Source organism: Triticum urartu, chromosome 7A (genome assembly GCF_056163025.1).
Source record: "Triticum urartu cultivar PI428250 chromosome 7A, HENAU_Tu73, whole genome shotgun sequence".
NCBI classification, from domain to species: Eukaryota; Viridiplantae; Streptophyta; class Magnoliopsida; order Poales; family Poaceae; genus Triticum; species Triticum urartu.
The window spans coordinates 168,091,042-168,104,038 of record NC_141879.1 but is presented as its reverse complement, the minus strand read 5'-3'; the positions used below and the strand labels follow the sequence as shown (position 1 = coordinate 168,104,038).

At 45.8% G+C, this 12,997-nt stretch overlaps 1 protein-coding gene and 1 pseudogene across 1 annotated transcript; one reads left to right on the top strand and one right to left on the bottom strand.

Annotated features, from left to right (window-relative positions):
• Positions 1–4,783: 4,783 nt before the first annotated feature.
• Positions 4,784–6,158, top strand: LOC125525263 (uncharacterized). Its single transcript, XM_048690262.2, has one exon. The coding sequence runs from the start codon at positions 4,784–4,786 to the stop codon at positions 5,972–5,974; it is 1,191 nt and encodes a 396-aa protein (XP_048546219.2). The 3' UTR covers positions 5,975–6,158.
• Positions 6,159–6,166: 8 nt separating this feature from the next.
• LOC125518576 (putative glutathione S-transferase GSTF1 pseudogene) lies at positions 6,167–6,738 on the bottom strand (annotated as a pseudogene).
• Between the last annotated feature and the right edge of the window lie 6,259 nt (positions 6,739–12,997).

Genomic DNA, 12,997 nt, shown 5'->3' with positions numbered 1-12,997 from the left:
TCGCTCAGACGCCCGACTGTGGCATTTCTTTTAAAGCCCTTTATGTGGTGTCGCTCAGACGCCCGACTGTGGCATTTCTTTTAAAGCCCTTTATGTGGTGTCGCTCAGACGCCCGACTGTGGCATTTCTTTTAAAGCCCTTTATGTGGTGTCGCTCAGACGCCCGACTGTGGCATTTCTTTTAAAGCCCTTTGTGTGGTGTCGCTCAGACGCCCGACTGCGGCATTTTATTCCCACTCTATTACTGCTTATTCATGTTGCATGAAAATAACCTGCTTGCATGCATAAAAGATGTTTTATTTATGACTGACGATGTGATCATGGAATTTTTCAGTGCATGATTATCAATTATATTATACCTGTGTTCTTAATGTTTGCGAGTACATTCAAAGTACTCACTGGCTTGTCCCTGGCTATTGTCTTGGCCAGATTTTCTTGCACGGAGAGGAGCGACGCGATGACAGCCCCGGAACCTAAGCAACGATGGTAGCAGCCTCGTGAAGATAGGAGTTGACCTGGTCAGCTGTTCCTGTGGAAAATGGAGTCCCATAGACACTGATGTCTCTCAAACCGCTTCCGCCATCAACCACTAGAAACCCAAGTGTTGTACTCACAGGCCAAAATGGTCTTGTATTACATATTTTGTATTTTGCTTGGAATTTCTATATCAAGTTGGAGCCTCATCAGCTAACAGTAATCCTGGGGCTGATGAGCACGACGGTCTTTTTCTGGAAATTTATACCCGGAAAACCCGGTCGTGACAATTTATTTCCTTATTTCATGATAAATGTTTATTATTCATGCTAGAATTGTATTAACCGGAAACATAATACATGTGTGAATACATAGACAAACAAAGTGTCACTAGTATGCCTCTACTTGACTAGCTCGTTAATCAAAGATGGTTATGTTTCCTAACCGTAGACATGTGTTGTCATTTGATTAACGGGATCACATCATTAGGAGAATGATGTGATTGACATGACCCATTCCATTAGCTTAGCACCCGATCGTTTAGTATGTTGCTATTGCTTTCTTCATGCCTTATACATGTTCCTATGACTATGAGATTATGCAACTCCCGTTTGCCGGAGGAACACTTTGTGTGCTACCAAACGTCACAATGTAACCGGGTGATTATAAAGGAGCTCTACAGGTGTCTCCAAAGGTACATGTTGGGTTGGCGTATTTCGAGATTAGGATTTGTCACTCCGATTGTCGGAGAGGTATCTCTGGGCCCTCTCGGTAATGCACATCACATAAGCCTTGCAAGCATTGCATCTAATGAGTTAGTTGCGACATGATGTATTACGAAACGAGTAAAGAGACTTGCCGGTAACGAGATTGAACTAGGTATTGAGATACCGACGATCGAATCTCGGGCAAGTAACATACCAATGACAAAGGGAACAACGTATGTTGTTATGCGGTCTGATCGATAAAGATCTTCGTAGAATATGTGGGAGCCAATATGAGCATCCAGGTTCCGCTGTTGGTTATTGACCAGAGACATGTCTCGGTCATGTCTACATTGTTCTCGAACCCGTAGGGTCCGCACGCTTAAGGTTTCGATGACATTTATATTATGAGTTTATGAGTTTTGATGTACCGAAGTTAGTTCGGAGTCCCGGATGTGATCACGGACATGACGAGGAGTCTCGAAATGGTCGAGACATAAAGATTGATATATTGGACGGCTATATTCAGACACCAAAAGTGTTCCGGGTGATTTCGGAGAAAACCGGAGTGTTAGAGGGTTACCGGAACACCCCCCCCCCCCCCGGGAGAAGTAATGGGCCTTATGGGCCCTAGTGGAGAGAGAAGGGGCAGCCAGGGTGGGCCGCGCGCCCCCTCCCCCTCTGGTCCGAATTGGACTAGGAGAGGGGGGCGGCGCCCCCCTTTCCTTCTCCCTCTCCCCCTTCCTTTCCCCCTCCTAGTAGGAGTAGGAAAGAGGGGAGTCCTACTCCTACTAGGAGGAGGACTCCTACTCCTACTAGGAGGAGGACTCCTCCTCCTTGGCGCGCCCTAGGGCCGGCCGGCCTCCTCCCCTTGCTCCTTTATATACGGGGGCAGGGGGCACCCCTAGACACACAAGTTGATCCTCGTGATCGTTTTCTTAGCCGTGTGCGGTGCCCCCTTACACCATACTCCTCGATAATATTGTAGTGGTGCTTAGGCGAAGCCCTGTGACAGTTGAACATCAAGATCGTCACCACGCCGTCGTGCTGACGGAACTCTTCCCCGACACTTTGCTGAATCGGAGTCCGGGGATCGTCATCGAGCTGAACGTGTGCTAGAACTCGGAGGTGCCGTAGTTTCGGTGCTTGATCAGTCGGGCCATGAAGACGTACGACTACATCAACCGCGTTGTCATAACGCTTCCGCTTCCGGTCTACGAGGGTACGTAGACAACACTCTCCCCTCTCGTTGCTATGCATCATCATGATCTTGCGTGTGCGTAGGAAATTTTTTGAAATTACTACGTTCCCCAACAATCACACCCTACGGTTAGTTGTATGTTGATAGGACTATGTATTGGAGGGCAAGAGTGACAGAAGTTTCAACCTAGCATAGAAATTGATACCTACGGGATTGAAGGGGGATCAATATATCTTAATGCTATGATTGGGTTTTACCTTAATGAACATTAGTAGTTGCGGATGCTTGCTAATAGTTCCAATCATAAGTGCATAGAATTCCAAGTCAGGGATGACATGCTAGCAGTGGCCTCTCCCACATAATACTTGCTATCGGTCTAGTAAAGTAGTCAATTACTTAAGGGACAATTTCGCAACTCCTACCACCACTTTTCCACACTCGCTATATTTACTTTAGTTGCTTCTTTACCTTAACAGCCCCTAGTTTTATTTTCGTGCTCTTTACTTTCTTGCAAGCCTTTCCGAAAACACCTACAAAGTACTTCTAGTTTCATACTTGTTCTAGGTAAAGCGAACGGCAAGTGTGCGTAGAGTTGTATCGGTGGTCAATAGGACTTGAGAGAATATTTGTTCTACCTTTAGCTCCTCGTTGGGTTCGACACTCTTACTTATCGAAAACTGTTGCGATCCCCTATACTTGTGGGTTATCACATAACAACATACGTTGTTCCCTTTGTCATCGGTATGTTACTTGCCCGAGATTCGATCGTCGGTATCTGAATACCTAGTTCAATCTCGTTACCGACAAGTCTCTTTATTCGTTCCATAATGCAACATCCCGCAACTAACTCATTAGTCACATTGCTTGCCAGGCTTATAGTGTTGTGCATTACCGAGAGGGCCCAGAGATACCTCCCTGATACACGGAGTGACAAATCCTAATCTCGATCTATGCCAACTCAACAAACACTATTGGAGACACCTGTAGAGCATCTCTATAGTCACCCAGTTACGTTGTGACGTTTGATAGCACATTAAGTGTTCCTCCGGTATTCGGGAGTTACATAATCTCATAATCATAGGAACATGTATAAGTCATGAAGAATGCAATAGCAATAAACTAAACGATCATAGTGCTAAGCTAACGGATGGGTCAAGTCAATCACATCATTCTCTAATGTGTGATCCCGTTTATCAAATGACAACTCATGTCTATGGTTAGGAAACTTAACCATCTTTTGATTAACGAGCTAGTCAAGTAGAGGCATACTAGTGACATTTTATTTGTCTATGTATTCACACATGTACTAAGTTTCTGGTTAATACAATTCTAGCATGAATAATAAACATTTATTATGATATAAGGAAATATAAATAACAACTTTATTATTGCCTCTAGGGCATATTTCCTTCATTAAATCCAATTAAATGTTAGTTTTTCCTTACTTCACAAAAATTGTTTTTGGAGCTCGGCCTCCATGGAGGCTGGTTTTTGAAAAGTTCAAAACTCAAGAAAAAAACTTATTTTTAGATTTCAAAACATTCTGAAAAAAATTCAGACATATAATGGAGGCATAACACACATGTGCGTAAATTTTCTGGACTAAATACGTTAAAATAAGGGTCGTGCAAAAAAGTATAAATATATGTCTTTTCAACACATGATATTATTCATCTCAAAAGTCGTGAATTTGTTCTTTTTGCACAGATCGCATCTCAAGGTATTTCATTCTGAAATTCTAAAGACATACATATTACATCCTTGTGTACTTGTACAATTTTTTCAGGTTTTTTTAAACCAAAAGGTATGATTTTTGTTTAGAAAATCCGGCCTCCGTGGAGGTCAAGCTCCGAAATGCCCTTCTCCTTGGAGAAAACTTTGTTTTTGCCACTCTAGTTTTTATCAATTTTGCTTATGCCACTCTAGAATTTGACATATCACTTTTGCCGCTCTTTGCTTTTAACAATACATCACAAATGCCATTTCATGGCAAAAATGATAATTTTTTATTTCACTTTTGCCGCTCTTAGCTTTTGATAATATATCACAATTACCACTCTAAATTTTTTGCTTTTGCCACTGAATGACAAAAATGATATATTGTCAAAAGTTAAGAGTGACAAAAGTAAAATATCAAATTCTAGAGTGGCATAAACAAAATGGACAAAACCTAAAGTGGCAAAAACAAGATTTTTCCTTCTTCTTAATGTACAGCCTATCTTGCGCGAAAAGAGAAGAAAAGACTAGGTTTCGTAGAGGATCTTACGGCCACGGCCTATCCCGAGTTCGTTGGTGACTGGGTTTCGTAGAGGCGCCGCTCCCTCCCCTGATAAAAAGACAGGCGCTAGTTGATTATATATAGAGGAAAAGCCTGAGTCGGTTGTCCGTCTCATCTCATCAATCAAATGAGTAGGAAGATGGGAGTGAGGCTGACGATGCATCACATGGCCGCCGGCGGCGGCGGCTGGATCTCCCTGCCGGCAGAGCTCCTCAAGGAAGTCTCCGACCGTCTGCGGGCCGACACGGACCAAATCCACATCCGCCAGGTATGCGCCCACTGGCGCGCGTCCACCGCCCCGCTCGCGGCCCTCCGCCCGTGGGTCGTCGCCGCCCACGACCGCCACCGAGATCCTTTTAGCGCGGTCAACCCCGTCGGCGAACACTCCTTGTGGCTGCCCCGCGGCGGCAGCGACCCAAGGATGGACCCCCGGGCACCGGCCCCGGCCGGCCTCCCCTACTGCTGCGGCACGCCCTGTGGCTGGCTCGCTCTCACGGACCACCTGCGATCCCCCACCAGGCTCATCCTCTGGGAGCCCCTCTCCAAAGCCGAGATCCCTCTGCCCACTCTCACAACCGTCGCCCAAGTGTTCCTCTCCGGAGACCCGCTCGCCTCGCCGGGCTGCCGCTGGATGGCGATCGCGAGCCAAAAGATCCCCGGCGCACAGATCGGGCAGAGGCTCTTCTTCTGGCGCCCCGGAGACGCGGGCTGGGTGATGCAGCTCGAGTACCCTAACGGCAGGATCGAAGGCGCGGCCTTCCACAACGGCAGATTCTACGTCTCCAGCATCAACATGTCCCTCGACATTTTCGACCTCCAACACCATCCTCCCAATCGTCTGCGCCGCATCTGCCTCTACGCTCCTTTGCAAGCGCGGTATCCACGCTACCCTGGGAATCCGATACCGCATGCTGTGGCCTGCAACAACCAGATGCTGCTCGTCATCGTGTATCGCGGACCACGCCAGGCCGTGATACTTGCGGAAGTGCACCGCCCGGATTGGGATGCCGACCGCCTCGACCTCCGGGAGCACAAGGTGTCGGATCTCGCCGACTACTCGCTCTTCCTGGGCCGGGGTGACACGCTCGCGCTCTCTGCAAACGAGTTCCCGGCCATCAGAAGAAATTGTGTCTACTTTGTGGAGCATGATACATACAAGCATGAGCAGTGGGTGGTTGTGTTTGATTTGGGGTCAAACGATTTGGAACGGATTCCCCACCCACAAGAGCACCTGGAGGGCGGCGGCAAAAGCACTGGCTGGCTGGCGTATTCCTGGTTCTGTCCCAGAAGGCCCTTCCTTGGGAAGCAGGCCCTATGAGGTATTGGCATCATTTTGGTCATTTGGAATGCCAAATAAATCAACTTATGCCCTTCGCATTTTTCATGTGTTGAGATTCAAGTCATACAAAGTATACAAAGACGTACACAATCCATGTTGTGCACTTGTAATATTTTACACATTCGATACACGCATCAATCCTTTTACTGAATTTCATAGCATGGATTTGAACACTAAGAAACAAAGTGGAACGCAAACCGAGTCATACTACAAAGCATAGCTTGTGAAGATTGAGTGAGAGCCGAGGTGCGCGCGGGATTACACAAGTGATCCTTCAAATCATTCGATGTTGCCACAAAGCAAAGGAGAAGAAATTCAAACCAGAAGCAGCATATGATTCGTGCAATTGCTTGTAGCTAAACCCTCGTGGTCATACCTGCACCGAGCTTCTTCATGGACGGCCTGGACATCATATCCTCCCACCAAGCTTTCACGTGTGGGTACAAGTCGAACAGAGACGCATATGGCGTCGCATCCATGAGGTAGAAAGTACACGCGAAATGGTTTAGATCTGCAAAGCTGACAAAATCACCCGCTAAATACTTGTGTTTGGACGGGCGGGCTTCGTAGATTTCTAGAACCTTCTTCGCCTTCTCCAAGCTTTCATCCACATTCCTTTGATTCGTGGGAAGACCGCGTAAGGTCGGGTATATAAAGCACTCCAGCACGATCGGTGAGAGGACCGGGTGGTATTGGTGTCCTTTGACCTCCGTCCATATGTCTACCATGGCAGCTTCCTTCAGATTGCTCTCCCTCAACAAGTCCACTTGCTCCGACTTGTATTTGCGAAGCACGTATTTAGCAATGGCGCATGACTCTGAAAAGATGAACAAATTAGTAACATGAGTCATGACGAATATGAAACCAAGATTGCACTTGTTCGATTAGCTCAAGCAAGATATATGAAGGTCCAAAGAAATTTAACTAGACAACTCAAGCAAGTTGTATTATAGGAATCTTGATTGCACTTGTTCGATTAACTCGAGCAAGTTGTATTATAGGAATCTTGATTTGCAGCCGACGAACTAATATAACCTAATAGAAGGAGACCAATTGAGGTGTTTATCTTACTTACATTCCCGGCGAGGTGCTCAGGGCGCTTATGCCCCTTGCCGTGGAAGTCGATGTCGACAAGCTCGTACTCGGTGCCCACCTCCTCTAGGCAGACGAGCACCCTCACCACATTCGTTGACGCGGCCGGCCCGAACACCTTCATTGGCGCCATTTCCTTGTGGAAGTGATGTTGTCCGGTGGCAGAATATGAAGATATGGTGGTTGCGATGTGCGGGCAGCCAAGATCTACGGAAGAGTGGGCGCCCCTTTCGATGAGCTGGTTTGTAGGTCCTCCAGCAACAACAGCCACGACGGCCGAACACTGTTGCTGCCTTTTCTCCCTCAAAATTCAGTTATCTGAAAATAACAGCCGAATTAACCTCGAATTTTCTAGTTACCAACCATTTGGTTTGGTCAGGGCGGAAAAATCGGAAGCAGGGGCAGCAGTGTCGAGTGTCGACTACGGAGAACCGTCTGGCGGGGGCAGGGGGAAACAGTGATGTCTGAACCTGGGCTAGGTTGGCAGGAGGAGGAGCAAGCCATGGGGGCTTGGGATCTAGGTGACAGTGGCACGAGTGGGACCTGGGGGAGGTAAAGAGAAGGAGACAACCATGGGGACATCCACAGCTGGCTGACACACGGCGGCGCACAGTGGCACGGTGCGGGTGTGGAGAGGTTCTCCTTTCTGTCGGCAGAAGTGAGCAACGCGACGCGGTGCTTATGACCTCGAGCTCAAATGAGGTTAGGTATATATAAATTCAAAAAATTCTAAAAAAAAATTCTAACAGATATTGAAGAATGTTTTGAGTGTCATAAAAATTTCATCATGGAACAACATATGATACGTCCCACTCCATCTTTCCGTCGGCGTCCGTCTCATCCGCAGGGCTTTTGCTGCCTACTAGCTAACCCTAACCGGGCAGCCTACGGTCTAGATCCACGACAGCGGGCGAGGTATCGGGCCACTGAGCTCCACTTTGAACTACGGCGGTGGAAGAGGAAAAGCGGCAAGGGTTAGCTAGTAGGCGACGAATTGCACATAATTCGACTGGTTATTAAAAATAAATGAAAATGTAGAATTGACCTAGACTGCCGCCAAAAAACAGTCGCCTGACTTATATATAAGTATAAAAGGAGGAGGAGGAGCCATGGAGTCGCACCCAAGTCCATCGACTTGGACGACGGGATTGCGTGCATAAATGTTGTGTTGTCGAGTATAATCATTAGCAATATTTTTTTAGCTATGTCTGCTACTGATTACCCATGAGTTGGAGGAGGTCTGTTATGAAGTCGACGTGCCGATTCTAGAGCACCCGGCCTTTATTGTCATCGACTTTGCCGTGGATATCCATCGACTTCGTACTAAACGCCCATTAGTACTAATTTATACTAAACTTTTATACTTATAGAACTTACTTTTAGCATTATAGTATTAATTATTATAATTTTATGTTACTTCTTTTGACATACTTAACCAAATATCTAGCAACCCTGCAAAGTACTAGTTGATTGTCCTATGATATAAGGTTTTAATATATCACTGAAAATACTTCTACATTGTGCTTAGTTTAAACTTTATTTCAAAACAGAAGTTCCTTCTTAATATTTTAAAAAATCTTAATCTATATAGTATATAAGTCTATCCAGCAAAGATCTCTGGCGTACGATCTAATAAATATTTCAATAGCGGTTTCTAGTGTATGATTAGATAAACATATTCATATAACTTCTAGACAATAATATTAACATTGACATGATCCTTTGAAGTTTTTTGTGGTCAAATGTGTCTTGCAAGTTAAAATGGATCTAGTAATAAGTTGACAATGTGTGTATACTCTATACTGAGTTATTGAAAGAGTGTCGCTTTGAGTAATGAGTGATGAACATAAATGATGTGGATGCTATTAATTTTTTGTAGATTAATTGATATTTTCTTGTGCAATGTGAGTTTTATCATCTAGTGCATACAAGTGCTCCCACCAACTATCGAAATAATTGCAGCATGCTCCTACACCTAACTATACAATGGAAGGCTAAGTCAAGATGGTAAATTTTAAGCAACATGGTATTGAAGAGGCTGATTAAGCCGCGTGCAATGAGTTTATATAACAAGTTACACCCAAGATATGTGAACTAGAATTAGAATACATGGAGTTATCTCAGAAGCTACCTACTCTAAAAGATATATTTGAACCTGCCATTAAAATCGCCAATATATGTTTCATGTTGGGTTGTTAGGAAAAAAGATCAAGATAATGAAAAGAACTTAATAGGAGAACCAACACACTCCTCCGTCGCCGATGAGACTAAAATCTCATTCATCTAGTCACCGCCCATGTTGCGTACAAGAGAAAACAAAAACCTAGCCGCCGCCTCCAATGAGGACGAGATCGCCATCTTGTAAAGCTCAGACCTGCCCAAAGGGCTGCAAGAGGGCACCACGATTTGAGTAGTCTGTCAGCACTCTGAAGTCTAGCAGCCGACGAACTAATATGACCGAATAGAAGGATGCTTACATTCCTGGTGAGGTGCTCAGGGCGCTTATGCCCCTTGCCGGGGAAGTCGATGTCGACAAACTCGTACTCGGCGCCCACCTCCTCTAGGAAGACGAGCACCCTCGCCACGTTCGTCGACGTGGCCGGCCCGAACACCTTCGGCGCCATTTCCTTGTGGAAGTGATGTTGTCCGGTGGCAGAATATGAAGATAGGGTGGTTGCGATGTGTGGGCAGCCAAGCAGTCGCAAAATCTGCGGAAGAGTGGGCGTCCCTTTCGATGAGCTGGGGGAGGTGAAGAGGAGGAGACGACCATGAGCTGGCTGTAGGCGGCATAGGTACGTCCATAATCAGGAGGCACGGCGGCGCGCTGTGGCAGGGAGGGGGTCTGGCGAGGTGCTATTTGCTGTCGGCGGAAGTGAGCAACGCGTCGCGGTGTTTCTGAGCTCGAGCTCAAACGAGGTTGGGTGAACAGTACAGACAAATAGTCAGATGTTAATCTCAAACGAGGTCTAGCGGCTGAATGCCTTTCGAAAATGATTTTCAATGCCCAGAAAAATAATTTGTTTAAAGGGCTGGCAGCAGACCTCATTCCAAATGGAGTTGCTGTCTTGCAGTACGCAAATGATACTGTTCTTTGCATTGAGGATGATATAGATAAAGCTGTTAATCTCAAACTTCTGCTATACTTTTTTGAACTTATGTCTGGCTTGAAAATCAATTTTCTTAAAAGTGAAGTGTTGTGTGTGGGGGGGGGGGGGGGTGATATGACTCTCCAAAAGTATGCTGATTTGTTTGGGTGTCAAATAGGGCATTTTCCTATGAAATATCTGGGCGTAACGGTTAGCTATTCTTCCTTGAGAAATTCTGACTGGGAGTATATAGCAATTCGATATCTTAAATGTTGTGACTCATGGATTGGTAATTCTACCTCGTCTGGTGGGAGATTAACTTTGTTGAATTCATCCCTCTCGAGCATTGCTTATTATTATATGTCAATGTTCCTACTTTCTAAGACATTTATCGAGAGACTCAATAAATATCGTCGTAAGTTTTTTTGGTGTGGAGGGAGGGGTAAAAAGCGTTATTATCTGGTTAAATGGACCAGGGTGTGCCGATCTAAGAATAAGGGTGGGCTGGGTGTGAAAGATCTTCACAAACAGAATATCTATTAGCAAAATGGTGGTGGAAGTTAGATACAGGGGAGGGGATGTGGCAAGATGTGGTGAGGGCAAAATACCTTAAGAACAATTCACTAGCTGTTGTGAAAGCGAAATTTCATGATTCCCCTGTATGGAAAGCACTGCTTAAAGTAAAAAAGATGTATATGGCTGGAAGGAAGGTGATTGTCAATAATGGCAATGTTGCCAGGTTGTGGCATGATCCCATTGGCACTTACCAGCCTTTGGGTGTCACTTATCTGACCCTGTTCAGTATCACTAATTATCAGCACGATACTATTGCTCAATTTATCAAACGTGCTAGTGGAGATATATTCAGATGCAGGCTAAATGCAGACCTGAGCTGTCAGTTTAGTGAGGTTAAGAAAATTATTGATGGAATTGACACCTCGGCTGGTCCAGATAAGATTGTGTGGGATGCTGGGCCCAACGGCAAATATACCACTAAATCCATGTATTCTTACCCGGAGAAAGATCTTACTGGTTGTGACTATAGATGGATTTGGAGGGCTAGATTACCTACCAAAATACAGATTTTTCTTTGGCAACTCTTCTAGGATGCCGTTTTGACTAGGGATGTTATGAAGCGTCGGAACTGGGCCGGCAATCCCAGGTGTTCTTTCTGTGATTGCAGAGAAACCTATTTACATCTGTTCTTTCTTTGCCCAGTGGCAAGGATTGCCTGGCGCACGGTTGGGGCGATGTTTGGGACTGATTTATGTCCCAATAATCTATGTCAATTTTATTCTTGGTGCTATGCTTTTCTTCCTCAAGGGGAATGGTGCTTCACTATGGGACTGGCGGCTATATGTTGGGCCATTTGGAATCGTAGAAACCAAGCTACCTTTGAATTCAAGAAAATGTCGTCTCCTTTCGAGATTGTCTTCAACGCTTGTATGCACTTATCTTATTGGGCAGGTCTCCTGAAGGGCGAAAGGCGAGTGGAGCTGGAGCGTGGTGCGATGATTCTGAAGGAGAATGCTAAAGAGATGATGAGAATCTGCGCGACTGCACACGCGGGCGATGCCGTGGAGTGATCAGCTGCTGGGATGCTGAGTCATTTTGGAAAACCTTTTGGAGTGCATGGGTCGAGACACCAAGACTTTGGAGAGCGTTTTGTGGAGCTTTGTTTCTTATATTCTGCATAACTATGATGCTTTGGTGCGGGATTGTAATGTGATCTGAACTTTAGTTTGGTTCACGGAGTGTTGATGGTGCTTCAGGGTTTTCGCCTCGTAGTGGGCGTTTCGATTGCGAGCGCTCACAGCGGGTTTCCCTGAAGTGCTTGATCTCGCTTTTTCCCTTTCCCTTGTTTGAACTCGGAACTGGCTGTATTTCCGTTATATTTTTAATGGAAAGGGGATTAGCCCGGGTCAAAAAAATATATAATAAATTAAAAAAACAGATTTTTTTTTTAATAGGAGAGGGTTGCTATGTGTCATTGCTGCTTCCCGAGGAGTCTGACCCAAGCAGGATCTAACTACGCCCGCCGCCCGCCCCCGCCCCAACCGTTACTTGTGGATCAAGATCAGACTCCGTCGTTGCCGACCCCTCCCCCCTCCTCTTCTCTTCTCTTGTGCATGGCTCATCATCGAAATCATCTTCCACACCCCCTTCTCTCATGCCCGTCTCCTCATGCGAGTTGAGGGACAGAAGAAGCAGGCAAAGGGACAAGAGCAAGAAAAACGGATGATTTGCATAATTAAGTTTTCTTGTCTGAGAGAGGAAATCATCTATGCGATTACCAGTCGTCTGGTGCCGTCACGGCGGAGCACCAAAGCGATGCACGTTGTCTGCCGCCATTAGCGCTACTCAGTCCGCCAACATGTGCATCAACATTCACAATACGAAATCAACATCATTGCAGCATCCTGTTGGCGGTGCCGTGATAGAAGGAGAGGTGCAAGGGACAGGCACCGGAATTAGGACAGGGAGAAACAGAGAGGTCAAGATTATGAAAATAGAATTTCTGCCTTGACGTATAATGATGATAGCTTTCTCATATAGAAGTTGGCCTTACACATAGGACTCAGAGGCAAAGTTGAACTAGGACTCTTCTATAAACTGAACGTGCCTTGACTTATAATGATGATGCCTCCTCTGATATGTAGATCTCACATGACATTTTAGTAGTTGTACCAACGCAGAATAAAATCATCTTCGTGTGTAGCTAGTCTTGAGTCACTCGAATGGGAGCAACAAGTCTTTCTGAACTCCCGCGCGCGGGGAGGGGGGGGGGCAATGGCCCCCTGACAAATACATAGCCCGCCACGGC